Source organism: Bombus fervidus, chromosome 1 (assembly GCF_041682495.2).
Source record: "Bombus fervidus isolate BK054 chromosome 1, iyBomFerv1, whole genome shotgun sequence".
NCBI classification, from domain to species: domain Eukaryota; kingdom Metazoa; phylum Arthropoda; class Insecta; order Hymenoptera; family Apidae; genus Bombus; species Bombus fervidus.
Window position 1 is genome coordinate 26,502,491 of NC_091517.1, and position 22,507 is coordinate 26,524,997.

At 36.9% G+C, this 22,507-nt stretch overlaps 1 protein-coding gene across 2 annotated transcripts; it reads right to left on the reverse strand.

The window, feature by feature from the left end:
• Nucleotides 1–387: 387 nt before the first annotated feature.
• On the reverse strand, nt 388–22,314 carry LOC139991777 (dynein axonemal heavy chain 7). 2 transcript variants are annotated; one of them, XM_072012168.1, is made up of 49 exons: nt 21,485–22,303; nt 21,065–21,222; nt 19,718–19,871; nt 19,029–19,178; nt 18,732–18,923; nt 18,225–18,601; nt 17,758–17,979; nt 17,398–17,695; nt 16,985–17,332; nt 16,559–16,824; nt 16,295–16,448; nt 15,915–16,141; nt 15,544–15,745; nt 15,138–15,372; nt 14,922–15,037; nt 14,559–14,837; nt 14,179–14,436; nt 13,770–14,054; nt 13,442–13,690; nt 13,008–13,353; nt 12,709–12,878; nt 12,499–12,630; nt 12,117–12,338; nt 11,539–11,990; nt 11,210–11,407; nt 10,808–10,955; nt 10,236–10,463; nt 9,976–10,160; nt 8,832–9,141; nt 8,457–8,702; nt 8,043–8,272; nt 7,561–7,780; nt 7,265–7,453; nt 6,478–6,852; nt 6,124–6,296; nt 5,786–6,031; nt 5,372–5,659; nt 5,089–5,280; nt 4,750–4,976; nt 4,151–4,521; nt 3,844–4,024; nt 3,589–3,777; nt 2,836–3,433; nt 2,454–2,664; nt 2,040–2,060; nt 1,658–1,892; nt 1,408–1,559; nt 877–1,161; nt 388–780 (listed from the first exon to the last, which is right to left on the reverse strand). In XM_072012168.1, the coding sequence occupies exons 1-49, from the start codon at nt 21,899–21,901 to the stop codon at nt 574–576; spliced, it is 11,814 nt and encodes a 3,937-aa protein (XP_071868269.1). In that variant the 5' UTR covers nt 21,902–22,303; the 3' UTR covers nt 388–573. The 2 variants fall into 2 exon arrangements, with proteins under 2 accessions (XP_071868269.1, XP_071868265.1); XM_072012164.1 differs by lacking the exons at nt 388–780; nt 877–1,161; nt 1,408–1,559; ... (2 more) ...; nt 2,454–2,664; nt 2,836–3,433 and having other exon boundaries at nt 3,554–3,760; nt 21,485–22,314.
• Nucleotides 22,315–22,507: the final 193 nt, after the last annotated feature.

Here is a 22,507-nt window from a genome sequence, read left to right on the forward strand (position 1 = left end):
TTTAGACTATTGTAACTTGGTGAAAGAAAATCGTGCAATAGGTAGTAGATCTCAGGGTCATTTTAAAGGGTAAAGCCTCTACTTTCACACCTTACGCTTAATTTTTTCAGATCCCGTTTTATTGTAAAACGGAATGAGAAACTAAAGTTCCTTTTTTCCTTTTCAAATTTAGCAAGTTCAAACAACACTACGGAATTAAAAATATCTTATTCAGAATTTGCTTTAAGATGATTTTTTGAAAGAAATTCTCCCCTTTACAACGATTCTAAAGAGTCGATGTACGATTGTTTCTACTTGTTTATCGTACTTTAAACGAGAAGTATGCCGACAATATTGGAATACCTCAAGGTACAGCACAGGGTTTACATATACATATAGCTTTAACTCGATTGACTAATTCTATACATATTTTATTGTTTGAATACTTATACCATACATAATTTAAATATTGCAATTTACAATTCGATCATTGCTGTATTCCAAAATTCGGATAATATATATTTTTAATTAGAAATTTAATTCCTTGACGTATTTTCAAGATGAATTCGAAAGGATGAAATAAGGAAATAATTTTTATTCAGAGAGCTGACAAAGTAGCGCGACTCCCCTCATGATCCAATGTTCTGGCGATTTTAATGTAGGTAATGTCATAGCGATAACAAAATTTGTCGAATGTCCAGTGGTTGATAAAACTCCTCGTCTTTCGCTAGTTTTATATACAGGGCAAATGTATGTTACTTTTTCCTTTATGTCCCCTTTTTTCACAGGTAATAACCACATCTAAAATGATAATAACACTAAAGTGGGGGAAAAAGAGGCAGAAGCGAATGAAAAAGATAATGTAAAATAGCTAAATAAACATAATGTTATACTTACAGGAAGCATAGGTTCGTAAAGTACTTTTGGTAAGCTTTCATCCAATGTCATTTGTTTTTTATTAAATCTGGCACCATCTAAAAACAATCCGTATATATAAACTCCATCCTCAGGAGGAAGTGCAGGCATTGTATCGGATTCTAATACGAAGAAATCAAAGATTAAAAGGTCTATAGGAATCCGATATTTCCTCGCATAGTTTTGTCTGGTTCCTGTCAAAAATGCTTGGGTAAAATAAAATCCTGAGATCCAATATACGACCGGTGCTCCCTTTTCATACCATTCCTATAGTAAATACAATTAAAATTAATCTCGAGGTTTGTCTTAACGTTAAAGTACAGTTAATGTATCTAGAATAGCTTTTGTATATTATATTCGTGATCTTAGATCGTAAGTGAAGCGTTATAAGGAGAAATATATATGCATGTACTATAAACAACCAGTTAGTTTCATATCATAAATCAGATAGAAATGTTATTATTTAACATGTATATGAATGATAATAGCGATTTATAAGAAGCAATGTCTTACTTTAAGAAAATTTAAGCGGCTTAATAAATCATGTACATAACTACCAAGTGGCTTTAGCGATGGATAAGAGTATTGTTGCCATAAAGCAGGTATCTTGTTTGTCAAAATTGCGTCATAGATATCTTCCAATTCAAATGACATGATAACAATACCTGTAATTGTAAATAACAGATACGTATGAGGATACGACGAATTAACTAGAAATGTAATATAGGACATTTGGTAAAAATAAAAAAGAAAAAAGAAAGACCTTTAATAGCACGTATAATATTTTCCAGACTGGTTCTAACATAATTGAGAAGTTTGTTAAATCTTCCCATTTCTTGGACCAACACAGTATTCATACTTTGTTCGTAAGACATTGGATACTTTCCAAGCGCCGATACAAGATCATAGTCATCTGGCAATTTTTGTAAAATATCATTCGACATTCTAAGCACTATTTCATCGTTGGTCAATTGTCCAGTTCCAGACTTGACGCTTTCCTGCCAGTGGGCGAAAATAAACGAAAAATGAGTTTTAACTCGATAACTCGATGACTCTTTTTATACTTATAATTAATGCGACATTAAGCTTTTATCATTAAACAGTCGATACAAAAATTGAAAAAAATGTACTGCAGATTGACTAACCTGTTGCAATTGCCAGAGATCCTAATTCAGCGATGATATAATTGGAAGAATTGGAAAAATTATTAGAAGAAAAAAATTAGTTGTTAAATACAGCAAGTATCTATTTAAAAGTCAATGAAATATTTCTCTAACCTTTCTCATTCTATTTAATTTATTCAAAATTAGTTTGATTCTTTCGAGAAATTTATTTGTACTTACTGGATAAACAAAAACAATAGAGATAATGTTAGATGTAAAGAAATATATATAATCTATAGGTACGTACCACACGGTCCTAAACAAGGTTGCCACGTAAAGATAAATACATGAAATATGTAATGAATGCGGTATGTAGGTAGGTATAAAAATAAAGCAGTAGTAAGTAAGTGGGAAATATAGAGAGGAGGAACTGTAGGAGACGGAAAAGTAAATTACCTGTGTTAGTAGGAGCGACGAAAACAAGAGGTTCGTTTCATGCTGATCTTTGATGATATCCGCATTCTCGTTCATACCGAAAACACTCGGTTCAGTGATTAAGGGTAAGTTTTTTGTATATTCCACGAACGCTTCGTGCTCTCGCACATTCGGGCAATAATAAACCATCAAAGTATCATCGAAATAATAACGTTTTTCGATAAGTAACTCCCTGGAAAGTAGTTGAAATGACGATAGGAGAATTGGATGGGAACATACATACATATGAATATGAAAGTATGCCGTATGTGCGCATATGAAAGTATGTATGTACAGTAGAGTACATACATAGGAGTACATGTATAAGTGACAGATATATAGAAATGGAAAAGTATGAACTTACTGGCAATAAAATTTCGACAATATCGTGTTCAAAGTTCTGCGATCCCAGTCATCCGTAACTCTTCCGCCATAGTTGCATTCCCCGATCAAATACTTGAGAGCATCGAATCTCACATCTTCAAATTGATCGAGGAATAGGTGTAATTGTAAAACACTGATTCGAAGATCAGTCTCGTTGAATTCGTATGTAATGTTCCAACCGATTGGGCCAAATTGTCGTCTCTCCTGGATTACAGCGTGGAAGAAACACAACGAGTAGAGAAGCTTTTTGAAGTTTTCCGTTTGGGAACAAGATTCGAAAAAGTCCGGATCAATAATCGGATCACTCGTGTACGATCTAACGATGTTAGCTCTTAAGCCTTTCGGCGGTTCATTCGTCATTTTTATACTATTCTCTAGAACCGAGGACGGAAAATGTTCGGACGGGTAGCTGGTCAACCACAGTCGAAACTCTGAGTGAATCGTATCGGGCATCAAACCTTCGCAAATTTTCTCCAAGGTACTCATCCAACTAATCGCTAAATGACAGTTTTGCAGAACAACCCAGTTACCAACTATCACAGCGGTTTGAATCATTTCCTCAGCAATTGGTCCCTGTCCTATTAAACATTCAAATTTATTAATTAATTCCATTTACTCTCATCTTTTCTCAACGCTGTGAAATTGTCCCGAAAATATTTTTTTATTATATCTTAATTTTATTTATTATATTATATATATATATATATTATATTATAAAAATCAAAGTACTTGCCTTGGCCGAGAGAAATAGAGAAAAAGCGATTGACGCTATAACCTTGTTCATCCGCAAACGAGAGTAACAATTGCGTTGGATCGGCACCGGGCGTCAATACGAATATCAATGGAGTGCAGCAGTTGGAATCGGCATAAGTCGAAGCCAAATCGAGCGGTGGCGGTTCGATAAACTGTGAACCAAGTTCCTCTGAAAGTTAATTAACAAGTTAGTGAGTTTAAGCCAGACAAAGAAAATATCGGATCGACGAAATACCTTGGACGAAATTTTGCACTGCCGGGAGGATCTTATCAGGACGAATGCATCTCAGTATCAACATTCTTTTAAATAGGTTCAGATGTTGGAACGGTACAGGGATTGTTTCGATCTGCGGTTCCTTCGAGTCGAATAATCGTTTCCATTGGCCGGTATTGCCAGTAAATGCTTCTCGAATACCCTAACGGAATCGGAAGAAAGAAGATGAAAAGCCAGTACGTTAGTAGATACGTACACGTGCACGTACTCGTGCTTATGTTCATTTTAAGTGGAAATGGAACATCGCGAATTCGCTTTCCAGACTAACCGAGAACTCTTCAACCTCGTCAAGATTACATAGTTCGTTCCATTGTTTAGTCGGTAGCCATGTTGTTGGATTTACATATGGATTATCGATACCAATTCCACCCGTTAATAAAAACATCCAATGCGATGGACAAAGTTTCCCTCGTTGCTCGAGCAAATTGATCGTCAGTAACAGAGAAAACAATAACTTGTCCTTCTCGAATAAAGATCTACAAATGTTCGCGTACAGAGAATATGTGAAATATTTCATAAGATCTTTCAGTCGTTGTTCAACCATTTCCGCTGGTTCCGTATGATCGATAGCCAGTTCGAATAAATTTACGAACCACGACAACGAATATTGATACATAGGATCGATATTTACCAAGGCAGCTGAAACAAAATTTCATTATTTCCAACCTGTTATTCTCTTTTTATTTCGATTATCGTCTAGATCGCAACCATTTTTTTCGATCGAAGGCAAACCATACACTTTCTATTATAAGATCGAAGGATAAATAAGAGATATTTTCTACCGTATTTATTCGGTAGATAACAGAAGGCGAAGGGATGATGAAAATTCGTAATGTTACGCAATGTATAACAAGTGAAGACCGATACCAGTGGTGAAGAACAATACGGTGGAATATACGGCGATAGGCGTGTACTGCAATCTAGCATCGTCGATTAACTTTTCCGTTTGTTCAGCCACCGTTTGTTTCACTTGAATTTCATTGCTCAAATTTTTGGACGATGTTAAAACATCTACCGCTTCTTCGTCCTCTAATACGTTGCCTTCGGCAATCGATAATATTTCCAAGATTTTGTCCTCCGTTTCTTGCAATAGCCTGATTTTTTTTTTATTTTATTTTTTTTTTTTAAGAATATAGAGAAGAAAAAAAAGAAGAGTTTTCATCGATGTATAACATTTGTAATATTTTACAGTCGAACTCTAGTTACTTTTTATTCGCAGCTCCTTGCACGATCAAAGCGTTCTTTTCCGATTCCAAGTCTGGTCTTTCCTTCGCTACAACAATGCCCAATAATTGATCTTCTAATCCGGTTGGTGTTATCATGAAATTCAACAGTGTTACCTTCACTGCTATCTCTGGTAAATAATGCGGATTTCTTAATCTCGTCGTAATGTACAGTCTAATAACAAAGCGAAATGACTATATATGACTATAAATGACTATACATGACTCGTGTGTGTGTGTGTGTGTGTGTGTGTATATCCAAATACCTAAAATTGAAACTGTATTCGATAATTGCATCGCCGAATTTTATACAGATGGCACCAGCCTGCTTGAATGTTTCTTTAAGTAAAATCGGTTCGAGTATAGCGTCCAATTCTTCGTCAACGTGTTCAAGAAGTACCGGTAATCCAAATTGCAATGCGTTTTCTAACACTCGACCGTAGTCAGGCTGAGTTAGCCGAATAATGTTCACGTTATTCTGTTTTTCCATATTTTTTATCCATCTATTAGCCTGACCTTGAGGATCTATTATAAGCGGCCATCTTCTTGCATTTCTACACGTTCGACCGATGAATGAAAGCCCGAATTAGTATCGCATCGATAGCAAACGTCGTAGAAGAGATTACACGGAAGAGATTAAAGGGAAGAATCTTATTTTACGAATTTGTTTGTTTGCTTACTTGATGATAATACCGTTATCGATTGAAAATGCATCGTTTGGAAGTCCGAAAATATTCCAAGATCTGATTAAAGCTGGATTTCCAAGAACGTCGCGCAATTGGAAATCGGAACTACAAATTACCTGCAAATCGGTACATCGTTTTACCCATAGAACAGTTTGTCGAAGGCGAAACGGCATCGTGAATGGACCTAGGTACGCGACCACGCCAGAAGCGATCACGATATCACCCATTAATCGCTGATACCTGTACAGCGTTCCCGACTTTCGATTACATTCGACTACTATACATCCCGTATCCTATAATATCGCATGCATGACAGATACAAAAACTTTGACCTTTCTCCTAAAGATTTCGCGGTATCGGACCAACGCGAATATTCTCCGCCCAAACCTCCGATTAGGTCCTCGGCTCGTTTTAGCTTGATCTCACAGTCTGCCACTTTGTCGGACATTGCTTGAAAAGCAATTTTTCTTTGTTCCAAAAGTTCTTCCAATACTTTCAATCTTTCCTAAATGCAAAATCATTCGTTTTCATTCGGTTTCGCGGTCGTAGTGGCGCATCGCGTTACTCGAAATGTTACTGACCGATATGTCAGACGAAAAAAGTACGATAGTCGAACTAGATACACAATACGTATTCGCTGTATCGCTATCGTAGTCAACGTAGTCATTCGTAAATAGTCGATGTACCTGTACTTGTCGAAGTTGTTCTCGCTTTGCTTTTAGAGTATCCATGGCTTTATCATAAACCCTCTGAGCTTCTGCCAAAGCTCTTTTCTTCGGAGCGACTACTTTCGATACTTTATCATATTCCGACATTGCGAATACCCATCGGCACAATCCCTCGCACGCCGTTGATACTTTCTTTATCTTTTCAGGATTAAAGTCCGGATTAGTCAGGTATTCTCTTCGAATTTTTTCAATCACGGTATCAGGGATGTTATCCTTGTCGAAATTGAGCAACGAATCGAGAAATTTCACGTCACTCAGCATTCTAAGGGCAGCCCTCCAATAATCCTCGATGAACGTACCGTCAGGTTGTTGAACTCTCTCTGGTTTTATTTGCTGTGGAAAATGATCTCTCTAGGTGACGACAAATACAAAAGAGAAGAAAGTCTCGATTTCGCTCTTACGCGTTCGTTACGTCGCTTGGACTACCTAAGTGTAAATACTGTAAAGCCTAAAAATAATTGTATATATTTCAACGAGACTTAAAATTAGAAATACTAAGAAAGATAATGGGCAGTGTGCGCTGGAATAAATATTAATACTTGAAACAAAGATATTTCCGATAAAAGAAAACGTGTGATTTCATAGATGAAGTATACACGAGCATAGACGAGTAGCAGCGAATGTGTCAAGTAAGCAAAGTGTCAAAACGAGTTGAAGTAACGATGTATTTTAAATATACTTTCTAACCAGATAATTAGTATTAACTTTAGTTGTTTAGAATGTTTAGAAACTGTACAACGCAAACCTTGAGGACACAGACGCTCTCGACGATCAATCTCACTGCCTGCGGTGGTTTCTTCATCGTTCTTATTACAGCAATGTCGGCAGTCGTCAAAGTGTCCAAAGCGCTTTGAGCACGTTTTAGAATTGGCATCGCTTCTGCTAAATCAGCGTCACATTCCGTTTTAATCGCAGCTGCTTCGTTCGCATAAACCTATAAATAAAATAAATTACGATTACAGCGTTAGGGATCAGAGGGATCGAAAGTTGGTCGAAAGATCGAAAATGTTCGTTAGTTGTTTTAGTGAATATTTCGGTAACCTCGGCTACGCTTTCGTCAATTTTCACAACTTTCTCAAATTCTGCCACTTCTTCTCTTTCCTTATCAACCTCGAGCAACATTCTTTCAACATCTTGGGTGGCGGTTATTAGTTGCGGTTGCAGCGATTTAAGAGTTTCTTGCATCGTAACTACTTGTTTTTGCGTTTCATCTAGCTGATCCAAACCACGCTCGTATCGAGTTTTCGCATTAATTATTTCCCTATTTTGTTAAAAAAAGTCGACTTAGTATCAGCCGATGTAATATTAATCGATCAACAAGCACCGACAAGCATCGACAAGCACCGACAAGCACCGACAAGCACCGACAAGCACCGACAAGCACCGACAAGCACCGACAAGCACCGACAAGCACCACAATAATCGATCTGAATCGATTTTTTCATACGTACGTGCATGCATATGCATTATTAGTATTTATAACATTATTATGTACGTATGTGCGTACGAGCAATGAGACTTACTCTCGTTTTCTTCCCAACAGATCCTTAAACGTGTTTATCATTTCGAGGTACGACGTTGGGGTGACATAAACATGTCTGTTTAGTCGAATGAAAAACTCTGCGCTCAAATTTTGCGTGGAGACGTGAAAGAATTGACACATGTCGATACCAGCGGCTCTTTCGTTATCCGTCAATTCAATGGCCCGCAGAAATCTAGTCGCAACCGCTAATAGAGCATCCTCTGGCCATGGCTTGAATCAAATGTCGTCACAAGTAAATACGATGCGTGTTTCGAGTTCCAAGTATGTATTATAATAATGTACCGTAATACTGATCTAACTACAATACGTGTTAGTAGGTAGTCATTTGTTGTTACTATCGTCATCGTTATTATCTCACAGGAAGATATAATAGGTATCAAGTTTATCCGAATACCTGAAGCCAATCGATGGTACAGCAGTTGACTAACGCCGGAAATTTTCTGATCCGGTTGCGAAAATCATTTCCTATCGGTGACATCACCATTACGATGTGTAGTTGATCGCGAGTTATCTGAACGAAAAGATTGAACAATGCTACCGCGCTTCCATCCGTTTGCACCGATCGGTCCCGCTGTCTGTCTATTTGCTTCATGTGTTCACATATTTCAGCTAGTTCCTCGGCGGTAAATATATTCGGTATCTAAATATTTTAACCATCGTCGTCAATCTCAATCCCATTTGTTGAGAGAAACAAAGAAAAAGAAAGAGGAGGAGGTAATAGAGCTATACATATATCTATGTATCTATGTTGCGAACCACTTCGTTTTACCTCGCCAGAATTAAGAATATTGCTGATATCTTCGAGGAAGCTTTCCTGCTTAATTTGTGCATCGGAGAAGAGAAAGGTGGAGTGAAGATCGGTGGCAGTCACGCGCCTTAGAATCCCTTTTATATCCTCATGCCACGAGTTAACTCCATATTGTTGAGTTACTTCAACTTGAAAAACGTCGTAGTCGCATATATGCGAGGCTAGTCTAGTTAACGATTGTCTTCCCGTACCGCCGACTCCGACAAGAAGCGCGTGATTACGCGGTTGCTTGATAATACGGGAAATTCGTGACAAATGTTCGATGGCGTACCTAACGTGTTTCACGTACGTTTATATTCAAATCTGTTATGTTCGCGTACGTATTCACATTTATCTTTATTAACACTAGAACTACCACACCGGTCAAATTCAATGGATTTACAATTTTATTTTAAAATTCCTACTTCGTGTTATATTTTTTTTTTTTTTTCCGCAACGATGTAACGACTCTCGCAACGATAACGAACATAATGAATTTTATTTTGTTTCTTATGTGCTCAAACTCAAAATAATTTTGTATCAAGGCTAGTCATACTAATACCAGTGAAAATGGCTGGTACTAGTCAAAGTGTAACCACTTTCTACAATTTCGATCACGATGCTTCCGTCAACCCACATACGTCTCGATGGTATAAAGAGTACGAATTCTCGATAATATAACGAGAATTCTACTTAGAAGGCGGCAAATATTCGATTCTTCCGAGTCCTAACTTCGCACGATCAGCAAACCGTATAAAAACTTCAAACTTAGTTTTCTCAGTGTAAAAGCTATTGTGCGGATAGAGCGGATGAGAGACAGAGCGACGATATTATAAGCGGGACTATACTTAGGGTATCTTGCACAAGCTTGCACACGTTACGCGCGTTCTATTTACCCAAAATTTTTCACAAAGATGTAAAAATCCACGCCCTATAAATTATTTATCGCTAGAAACGATCGAACACTGGAAATACCATACCGGTCAAAAATGACTGATCCTACAATTTTATAAACGTGTCCAACCCTCGTTTAGGGATCGTGGTCTAACCATCGGTAGTTCTAGTGTTAACAAATTATTCAATATCGTACAGTGATGATTCGTACGATGATGTATCGTATATTTACCGGAATAACACTAAATTCATCGGCTTTCTAGACATTGTGTTGTATTCAGCTAAATAAGTTTCTACTATTTCTCGTAACTGGTCGAGATCTGGAACCTCTTGATAAAGTCTGATATCTACCTTGGTGTCGCCAAAATCGCAATACACTAAATTTCGAAGTTCTTGCTCGGTGATTATTGCTTGTGACTTTAATTCCATAGGAAAGATAGAAATGAACAGCACGTTGTTATCAACGTTAAAAACGTAAGTTTGCAAACTTACTTTATCGTCCAAAGTTGCTTCCCTTTGCGGCGGTAGAAGATCTTTAAACAGTTCTTCCATTGACACATTCATTCGACCGTTCAACGTGACGCGTATTTGTTTCACCAGCCAAGAGATATCTTCTTGATCTATTAAACGATCCCCAAAAACTCGAAGTACCTCGTGAACCCAAAGTCTCCTCATGCTGGTTAAACTCGGCATAGTTTCCGGGACGGACAGCAGGACTCCCTATGTATTTTCATATTATTACTGTATACATATATACATACATACATACATACGCTTGTCCATGGAGATCCGTACTTGCACGCATGTGCATGTATGTATGTATGTTTATGGAGAATAATCTCGTACATTGTTCGTGAAGATGCACGCGTGGACTACTTACACGGATGCACTGATACTCAGTATCAAACCTACTCTACACTTTAATACGTGTACATATCGTTGTTGTAACTTTCGTTCTAAACGCTCCAATTAATTTAACTGACATAAATTTATTGAAGCACGACTGATACCAACCAAGCATGTGTTTAAATAAGTTTGACTGTTCGATTTAAAGATATAAAGACCTGTATCACTTTGGAAAAGTCGCGAAGATTGAAGACATAATGACACTTGGCCGGTGTTGGTAACAAATTAGAGAGACTTTCCTTGTATACATCCAACGTGCCCAGAACGATTTCGTCGATACATGGATCGAATTCTTTACTGAATCCTCTGAAAGAAATATAAATTTTTTATTTAAAAAAAAAAAAAAAAGAAGTAAAAGAAAGGAAGAAGCACGAGAAAGGCATGCGAAAACGGGGACAGGAATAAAATGGACAAAAAATGAGAAAACGGACGAAAGAGAAGAAACGTATCTACTACAAATCATTATATGTATAATATCACCTATTGCTAATTACTATTACCGCATGTGAGCGCTCACATACACACACATACACGTGGATCAACTAAAGCTTTGTACAAACCTCGTATCAAGATGCCAGAGCACGATTTTACTAAATATCATAGTCATTACTTCGTCTTCGAATTCTGATATCGTTAAGACGACAAAATGTCTTTTAAATCGGGGTGTAACATCTTTCCCGCCGCGATATGGTGGAGCCATAGCACACATTAGATGAACGTCGATCAGTTTTATCATACTTTTCTCTTTTCTATCGTACCTGCAACAAATTTTAAACAGCAATCTACAGAAAAATGAATTTTCGATAGCTTTTTCGCCTATCACTATACACATATATCATTAGAAGGAAAAGGTAAACAGAACCGAAAGGAAAACCATTCCTTTTCGTACCATTCTCCGTGATCTAGCCATTGACGTAACAGTTCGATCGGAGGTTGTGCCCCGTAAATTTCTTTCATCGGCATCGAAAGATCATCGACAAAAACGATCCACCGTTTACTTATAGGCGCTCCGTAAACACCTTTCCGCCGTCTATCCAACTTTCCCATAATCGTGTCTTGAGTTTGATTCGCCGTAGTTTGCGCAGAAAAATTGATGATCAGTGGTTTGTTTACCGTGGGATTATTTTTTTTTAATAGAAAATCAATTATATAGACCGATTTTCCAGTTCCAGTGGGGCCTACGAATAGCACTGGTTTTTCGTTGCTTACTAGCAAACGAAATAGGGCTGTGTACCGTATCGTCTCAACGGTAGGTACTATTATTTGATTTACAGGAATGTCACGAGGAATCGGTGGGCTGTCGAGCAATTCGTCAGACCATAGTCTCCATTTTCCTTTGCCCTGGCAAACAGTAAACAGTAAACAGTAAACAAACACCATCGATAGAATCAAAGAATTATACGTATAATTTGGTCTCACGTCGCACATTCAACGGAATTATCTTTGATAAATTTCTGGTCAACTTACCTCTTTGATAAATTTGTAGTCAAAGACAAGACCATCTCTTGGCATAATAAATATATATGGTTTCAAAGGTGGTTTTATCGGTTTCGGTAATTTGAACATTTCTATCAAATCCGCGGGAAAATCTCTTTCGAGAAAGCCACGAAAGAGAACGCTGAACTGTTCTCTCGATTTTGCGGTCAACGTACCTCCCAGGCCCCAGATACACGAAAAGAAAAATGAACCCTGAAAATCTTCGATTGTAACAAGAGCAAATTTCCAAGTATAACTCAACTTATCTCGCAACAAGAACGTTATTTGCCCGAAGAACACCATTATTTGAAACGATTATTATTACTATTAAAGTAAATATCTTCAATTCGGAATACACATATCCCAAACTAACCTCGAGTTGGGCTCGTAGATCTAACTCGTCGATATCCTTAACAGCTTTCTCGTCTCGATATTCAGCAAGAAAACAGTCCATCAGATAGGTCAGTGAACGCACGAGATTTGTATCCGGCATCGGGCAAATTTTCTATAAAATCGGAAGGTCGAAGCTCGTTCAAACAGAATATAAGTAAACTGGAATAAACGAAAGACAAAAAATAAAAACCTGAACATGTTCGTGGTGTGACCAGTAAAGTATAGGATCGCAAAATCTTCGAAATAAAGACTGATGTAGAAAGTTTCTTAACCACGAATCCATCACAGGCGGAGTATCAGCTAACCAAGATTCAAGTACAGGATCCCAACCAAGTGCATCTGGTTCCATGTAAATCATTCCTATGTTCGAGAAAAGATGAGAAATATTTAGAACCGTATTTGGTGCATTTTTAAGAAGATTCGTAAATATTTATCGAAAAGAAGAATAATGGAAAAATAGAATAAGAAAGGTATACATGCATAACATACCACAACGGGAAACTGTCGCAGGCGAAGCATGCTCCAGATCCATCGTTTCAAATATCAAATTGGTATACGGTGCTAATTGAATAATTTCTCCACTCATTAAGCAAAGCTTTTTGTTGTCATCGAGCACGGTATTCATGCTTTCGATCCATACTGCGTCTATCGGTCCGTCAAAGATCAACCATTTGCGATTTTCGTTGGTCGATGTTGCAAAAGCACGATAACTTATAGCCAAAACTCCGTCGGACCATTCATGGGACACCGGATCGAATTGTCCATATAATTGACCCAACGAAACAGCTTTGGGATTCATCGCAAACTTTTCAACTTTACGTTCGTTTATTAGATTCTGAAATATCTTATCTCTTTAAGAAAAGACAAACAAACATACATAATGTCTTACGAGTTGAAAGCTACGATCAATAAAATTGGCTTACTCGTTCTTCGCAAAGTTTTAATGCGTCAGCTAGAATATTATACGCTGCTGTCTTTCCAGCGAATGGCAAGCCAACAATCATAAATCCATGTCGAACGATCATCATCTCGTATATCTGTTGTATTTTCTCCAAAAACCAGGCGCTACATTGTAAATTCGACGCCGAGCAAACGTCATAAACGCATGTATTTAAATCGGTATAGTCTGGCTCTGGGAGTTTGACACCAGGAAAGAGATCCGATGTAATACCCTAAATCGAACGAGTTAGCAGTTTCAGACTAAACGAATTAGAAGGGGATGGCGGGGCGGGGGGTATAATAAATACATACGTTGAATAATGGCAAGTCTTCGCTGAGAAATTTGGGTAAATTGACGTCTTTGATACTGCGTAATATTAATATATCCTCATCCTCTTCTGGATATTTTATCTTTAAATTACCAGCCGCCACCAGAACAGATTTTACTGCCCTCATCCCATAATCGTAATGATTTTGACTCGACAATTGTTCCGAGCATAGCCTGTAAGCTGTTACAATCTTTACCGAGAGTGGACGCGCGTCATAAAATCCATACGAATACAATGTATTTTCGGCTATCAAAGCGTAATCTGGTACCTAAACAAGGTGGCAAATTGGCAAATTATTCAGAACCTTCCCCGGTTTTCGATTTATATGGTTTGGTAAAGTTCCCTTACTTTCTATTGATTAACAAGTTTCGTAAAAGTTATTCCATACCAACCATCATTGCTACCGGTCGAAAGAGCGCCTTTAAATTATCCGGAAGTTCGGTTCTTCCAGCATAACCAGGGTTCATCGTAATAAAAACAGCACAAGTAGGATCTAACATGATTTCGGTGCCTTCGAAATCTAGTTTAGTTAATCCGGCGTTAATAGCTCGTTGAATCGTTAGAATTTGTTGGGCTACTACCGACAATACTTCGAGATCGATCCGATTAAATTCATCGAAACAAGACCACGCCCCGGTACTTGCTAATCCCTGCAGTAAGTTTTCATATACATGTATGTTACGGTGTTTGTTAGACACGTTGACGAGTACGGTGTACTCTTAAGCACCAATGAAACACAAGTGACAAATAAAATTAGTAGTTAAAAATTTACCTTAAAAAATTTACCCAATGCGATGTAATCGAGACCTTCCGAACAATTAAATACGACGCATTGTTTAGCTACAGCCTTGGCTAGATCCTTGGTAGTTTCGGTCTTGCCAGTTCCGGCCGGACCTTCGGGCGCGCCACCGAGATGTAAACTTAGCGCGCTAAATAATGTTCGGTAACATCTATCGGTCAACGGCGTTATCACCAATCTAGATGTGTTGCCGAGGTACTCGTACGCGTACTTCAACGACGTGTTTATCATCGTTGACCACAAGTCTTCGTCCTACACGTACAACATATAGAAATAAATACATCGCATCGAATTGACACAACGATATTATTTTCCTTTCTCTTATCGCGTGCCTACCATCCAATAGTATCTCAATTGTGCCAACCACTTGAAATCAGTAGCGATGCTGACTCTTTCCTTATACAATTCCGTTACAATATCTCGGCTATGCACGTCCATCGTAACCAAGGCCTCTGAAATCAATTATACCTACATCTATGTATTGCATAAGGATAACGAAACTATGTATTAATACTATAATAGTATTCTATGCCGTATTATGCCTTTTCATACCCAATGTTACACGATTTTGCGTTGACAATATACCACGTACTAATTTCACTATCTCATTCAATTCGTTTGTACAATTGTCGACGTAGTTCTTCAAGTCCTTCAAAGACTTGGACAACACCGCCGTCACATCGGCTGTCCAATAAAGTTTACTGACACAAAGAATAGTCTGACCGGGCCATTCTAACGCCCATTTTGATCGGATCTGCTTTAAAAACGCGTCCTTTGCTTGCACCACCTATTAAACATGTACTCAAGCGTTAAAATCTTGTTTATCCTTCAATTCGACGACACTTCCAACAAGTAGGTATTTCATATTTTTATATTTCTCTATTTTCTCTTTTACTTTCTTAATGGAATTTCAATGGAAATGTGCACATTGCCGTTTGCAGTGATTATTTCTATTCACCTGTGCTTTAACACTCCTCTTCATAGAAGATTCTAGTTCAAGTAACCACTTTTCAACTTGACCTCGGGCCGCCGTTGTATCGATAATATCTTCAAGAATAATTTCTTCTCCCTCGGAGGATTTTATAGCTATTATTTCCAAATCGTCCGTGAAGCTTACTTGAGCAATTCCTTCGAAGCACTTTTTTAGATGCGGTTGTACTCTATGTACAATATAATACATTGTAAGTATGTCGATTATCGTCGTTTAGCGTCGTTTAGCGTCAGTTAGCGTCGATTAACGCCGATTAATGTCGATTAAGGGACATTAAAAGAAAAGTATATATATATATATATATATATACTTTTGGTAAACTATATTTAAATTTGTACCTGGTAGGATCCTTTGTTTCCGATAATATTTCCAAGAGCTCGTCATTCGACAAAAAGAAGAATCGCGGAAAGTATAATCTTTTCTTTTCCAGATAGGCAGTAAGTCCTTTCTGTACTAGATCCAGGAGATTTATACATTTCCTCAATCGTTCAAGCATTTTGTCGATTTCAACGACCGACATAACTCGAGAATCCGCTGCTACGCATGACATAATTTCTCTCCAAATCTATGTACAGTTATTAATAGTTAATTATCAACGTTTTAGTACATTTCTTCCTACTTGCGTGCGGATAAAGTTATTAGTCGCTTTCCAAACAAGAACGCAAACTGGGAAGATTGCGTAAAATCAAAATTTTAAGAGAAGAATTTATCGGTATACCTTATCTACAGCGCTAAAACGTCGACCTTCCTCTGGCATTTGCTGTTGAATATCAGGCGACGAGAATATCGGTTCAAGGTACATCCACGTTGCTTGAACTTGTAGCCAATAATCCATGATGCTTTGTAACAGGAGCAGTTTCGATTCCCATTCTCTGTTTGTGAAAGAAATGAAAAATAAATAATCGTTGTTGGCAGTTTTTACGCGACGTGACACGATTATGGAATCGATACAGTAAACGTAGAAAAGTTGAAAATTACTAACAAAGTCTCTTTTTCAAATGGTTTGATATAAAGAGAATTTTTCATAGTTTGAGCCTTGATCAAATGATCATCCAAAAGTAATTGTATATCATCAATGCTCGCAATTACGTAGGTGCCTGTATCGCGGTAAGGATTAACGACGAATGTGATCTCCGCCCAATCAAGATGCATTCGGATGAGTGCTCTTTCCAAGCTTCCTTCCTTCGTCGCTGCTTCCGATATTCCTTCGAATTTCGTAACGTAGTCAGCTAACCCGTAATCGAGAATCTACAAAATATGTAATTTCATTCTACGTATAGTACATGCCTACATACACGCGCGCGCGCGCACACACACACAAATACATCATCTGCTACTTATATGTGATGCGTGAGAAGGAATACACGAAATTGATTGGTTAGGAGAGAAAAGAAAATACATATATTACCTTGGCAAGTGTCATCGACTCGTCAACCTTTATGGGAAAGCCAACAATTTCCGATACTTGTTCCCAGTGGCGATTCTTTAGGGAAGGGTTTCCAAGGGTAACAATCACAGGCATGTGTTCTTTGAACTCTTCTATCTTTATTCGTATATTTTCAGCGAGCTTTTTTGCTATTGGTTCTTGTATAGATCGTTCTAACCTGTAGATTGTTCGATAAGCGATTGCTGTCGCGGTTTCGATCTCCTCCGGTTCCTGAGAACCTATCATCGAATTCATCCACGTATCGTAGTTTGTTAAAAATTCGCAGGTCGCGTCGTACAGTTTTTTATATGGCACCAGTTTATCCGCTGTCTAAATTAAAATAGTACACGTGTATTTTCTGTACGTATAACTGTATATATAATTGTGTAACTTACTGCTTTACGTAAAGGATACTGGGACTGTTCCCAACCAAATAGTTCCTCTTCCTCGTTAAATCCGTCAATCGTATCCATCGCCGTGATCAATTTGTTTTCTAAACGATCAGCCTTCTTTTTATACCGATATATTTCCTCGATATTCCCCCAATACTGTAATTCGTCGCAGTACTTTGCATATATTTCAAGTTCACGTTCGAATTGTTCGATTCTTTTCTTAAGGATGTTTTGGAACTCTCCGATTTTACTAGCAGCTATCTCTCGGTGTTGTTCAAAAATATCCGGAAGTTTGTAATACCTTGTAACGTGCCCAATAAATGAGTTTCATTTACTAATTTCGCTTTCTATTTTTCCGCTTACCATTGAAAAGCAAAATTATTAATTTTCAATTCAACAGGGGTTAAGATCGAATAATCTGATAGAACAACGATATATTTAATAATTTCTCTCAATCGACTTTCAAGCTGGCTGGCAGTTTCTGTTTCCGTGGTATTTATAAATTTTCGAAGTTCTATCAATTCCCTAGTGTTTGCTGGAACGCTTAGCGCACGGTCTACGATTCGTTGATATTCATTCCCTACGCTAGTATCGGAGGTTAGAATGATTAAATTATTCATTTTTATTTTGGCATTAGACACAAACTAAATAAATATATAAATATAGGAATAATATTAATAATATTCTACTAGTAATAATATTCACGATGTATACATAAAATGTATACATATATCTATGTATGTATATCATGTATGTACATTGTACATTGCAAAGACATACGTATGTACATATTTATATCGTGGTGAAAGTAAGAAAGAATAATCGCTTACGCTCGAGATTTTTGCTGATACTCGATGATCATTTTACCGACCAATTCCTCTTTAAGTTTACGAGCTACAGAGGCGATATATTTGATAATCTCTCCACGGTGGACGATGAAGAATCCAGCAAAATAAGTTCGATCGTACTCGACTTTTATCGAACGGGACAAACGATCGTAATATGCGATCAGAGTATAGTAATCTTCAAAGTTGTCAGCTGTATCGCACTTTAAGAATTCTTGAACTTTGTCGGCTTCCGAATCGTTTATGAAATTCGCATAATTTTCGAATTCACTCAGCTGCGTGATCGGGCCAATTTTCTCCCTATCGATTAGTTGGCTAATTTCCTCTGTATATTTCTCCAAACATTCTTGCGACATATACGGCTGTGATAATAAATTAATCACATATTTTTGCAACGAAACGATATGCAAAAGTTACAATGTGAAAAAATCAATGACAAAATCTACATACTATAAAAAATGAAAAATAAATAGAGAATTATTGAGAAAATACCTCGAGTAATTTACGATGGACAGCGATGGAACTAATATCCAGCATCGTTTCAACGCGCGGCAGCGTACCAATTGTTTCTCCCAACAAATTCAGTATCGTTGAAAATGTATTTGCGAAGACTTTAAACGTTGGCTCGAACAATACGTTTGAATTTCGTACTGTCATTTTAATATCGAAACCGCAACACTTGTTCTACCGGCAACAACAAACACCGCGTTTTAAGATTATTTTATTTAGGAAACTTATACTTGACCGATTCGATCGTATCTTTCTATTCTCTTTGTTTCTTTCACTCACGGTTCTGCTGTGAAGATAATCGACGTATTCTTCTATAGAGCGTAGATAAGCTCCTCGTAACTGATCTTCCATAATGAAACCGATACAACTGAAAAGTCGTCGACAGCCTGATGTGTCACTTATGAGCGGTAACTCGTTTCGTTCGAATGCCTAAACACGTATAACGATACGGTTATTATTACCATATACTGCTTTAACTGTGAAATATGTATGTTTTATATTTGCATCGCGCAAATGTATTACGATTGATAATATGTATAGTAAAAAAGAAACAAGTCTTTCTCATATTTCCTTAAAACTTGACTGATCGAGTACTCGGATCTCTGATAGACATCTTTATTTTGACTAAGGACTAAGTAGGATCTCTCTTTAAATCTTTTAAACAGAATATCTATTCTTTGTAAAAATTTTGAAAAAGCAACTGCCTAATTTTCTATTAAAGAGTATCTTATACGATCGTATAAGATATGTATACGAAAATGGTTTGGAATATTATACATATTACACGGTGTAACTTATACCTCTCTATACTCTATGCATACTTACATTACATTATATATTACATACTATCTTATATTATTGAATTTTGGTCCTACGTGATATCACGTGCACATAAATATCGCGTATTTCGTTTGATTTTACGTAATAAGGTACACTATTATACAGTATACTATTATATAATATAATACCGCAATTAAAATTCCTTGAATTTTTGGTAACCAATGCTTTGCAAGTTCCTCTTTCGCCCTGGAACACATTTTTGAAATGGTTCTCTCGAAATTGCCAAGATCATAGGATGCGTCGCGTGCTGCCAATTCCGTTGCATTTATGAGTTTGCAGCCACTGTTACACCAAACATCATAATTATAAATATAAAAAATATTAAAATGTTTAAAAATTTGTTAAGTTTAAAATATGTGGTGTACGTACGCATCCAAGTACAGGGTTATCCATTTAACTCGAAATCCGCGCTCGCGAGAACATTGAGAACGCAACGGTATAACATATACGTTTACTATGCAATCAAATGTTGCCAGCCATCTATGAGCTGTTGCTAGAAGTATAATTAGACGAGAGCGCAGATCGGTTTAGTTGCGTCGTAGGATTTTCGAATTGACGTTGCAATAAGCAGAGGACGATCGCTGAGAAAGTGAGCCTTGTGTTTTCAAATAAACGTAACTGATTCCGTTCACACGTATAGCTCGATCTTTTATTTTTAATAACTGATATCCTGAATTATGCTTACCTGAAATGTAATTAAAATTTAATTTCATTTTTCTTTTCTATTTAAAATCACATTTAACTGCAAGTGTTATGAACGAATTACAACGAAATTGTTCACATTTTTACAAACATCTTTTTTTATTTCATCCAACTTTCATTTCATTTTTAACGTATGAAACATTTTCTTCTACGTGGTAATTTAAAATTTGTTACGATAATTTTCTACAAATTAACAGCTATTACTTGATTTTGGATCGCCCTGATACGAATACATCGAATGTAAGAATAAGGAATAAGAAAAACAACTGATACATCGAGATGCGCCAAGACACTTGACAAAATTCGTTTTTAGATAGATCAGTTAAGAAAAAGATAGAAATTAATTTAACTCTCGTACTACAGTGCCTGAAGATGTTCGAATTAGTGGACGAATGACCATGGTTGTTTATGTTATAACGATAAAAAAGCAAACGTATCTCTAAACAGTCTAAACGATAGATTTAACATCGGTGTTCGATTGCTCATGGATGGTTGGCAACATTTGATCGTAGTACTAAGCGTACATGTCACACCACGTGGCCATGTCAATGTTCTCGCGGGCGCGGGTTCCGAGCTAAGTGGATAATCCTGTATATAGCTACGAAAACATATGTTACCGCTATTATTATATCTGTCCTGTGTATGTATGTATGTACGAACGTGTGTACATATGTTTGTATGTATGTATTATATCGTTGTGAAAATTGTGGAGAAAATTGTGCAAGCACGGGTAATTGTGGACAGTATTGGTTTATATTAGACAAGAAACGAACCTGAATTCACGGTACCAATAATCGAAAATCCGTCGTACAACTGGACGATATAATATAATTCTTCTTTCAAGTCTCGCTCTGTTCCATCGATAATTAACCTCGTGTTCCTTCGGAAGTCGTATTCCTTCAAATTGTTCATTCTCTTCGAGTGCAGTAAACTAGAAATCACAGTAGTTATCAAGTATCATTCTATCTATCGTATCAATTTTCCTCTTCCATCGCCTGTCGTTAATAGGTATTCATCGACATTAGTAAATGTAGATTCGTTCTACATGTTTCCATTAATATACGTATTAGCAGAGAATTCACCGCCGATTTACAGTCAGCAACAGAACGGCCCTCGTTCAATGTTAAACCATTGTTATGCCTATCAGACTACGAGGAACGTTGTAAATTAAAAATATTACGTGCAGAACGTACCTGCTTTAACGAAGAATATACCGAGTTTCCGATAACAAATTCTATGACTGACTTCTTCACGCTTAATATATATTCCTCTTTCACTTCTTTCACTAAACGATTTAACAATTCTTTAAATTTGTCTTTCCATTTGGTTGGAACACGCGTTAGAATATTTATTAGAAGATCAACGTCCATCGATCCTACGTAAACATCATCGATACCTTGTGTCAAATAATAGTAGTATCGCAAAACGTTATCATTATTTTCTAGAATTATGTCTTCGTCCATCTCTTCCTCTTCCTCTATTTCTTGCATACACGTATTAATTCTGCGAAACGCCTTTTCCTTTTCTTTCTTTCGTTTCTGCTTTATCATATCAACAAGCCGAGTACGAAATTTTTCTCTTTCTTGGCACAGCGATAGATATTTATACATCTTCTAAATCGATGTCTTTTCCTTGTACAATTCAATATGAACACGCCTGGAACGCGTGAACGTTAAATACCTACTATATAAAATAGCTGCCGTATAGAAACGACTTAAATTATACGAATGTTTGACATCCTCAGTAGCAGAAAATACTATCGACCGGTTGATTTGTTAAGACTTAAATTACGAAAATCACTATAGTATACATCATTCTAAACGATAAATCGATAAGCAGAAAATAATATCTATGAAATAAAATTATAATCGACCTATACTCCTTCTTAAACCCGTATTATTATATGCATATTTAAAGTCTAGCGATAGTTGTTCTTCAATGACAATCTGCTAACCTATAAAGTATCTAACTCTCCATGGTAACCGTCTCTGATACCTCAAATACGTGTTATACACTATTTTTGTTTTTTTTTTTCTTTTTTTATCTTTACAATATCCGTGATTTGTAATATCTCTAATATCTTTGTAATATGTAAATATATATATATATGTAAATACATAAATGTAAATACATGTAAATAGTGCGCGCCTCTCGTTTCTTTCGTAGATCAAAGACAAGTTATCGAACACAAGTTGAGCATATTCTTTGGAACGTCT

What these genes read in the sequence shown, in the direction of transcription:
- LOC139991777 (XM_072012168.1), bottom strand. Translation starts at nt 21,901, where the DNA reads ATGTATAAATATCTATCGCTGTGCCAAGAAAGAGAAAAATTTCGTACT. An exon ending in AACAACTTCGACAAGTACAG is followed by an intron (nt 6,297 to 6,477) that starts GTACATCGACTA and finishes TTTTGCATTTAG; the next exon opens with GAAAGATTGAAAGTATTGGA. An exon ending in GCGAAATCTTTAGGAGAAAG is followed by an intron (nt 6,032 to 6,123) that starts GTCAAAGTTTTT and finishes AACGCTGTACAG; the next exon opens with GTATCAGCGATTAATGGGTG.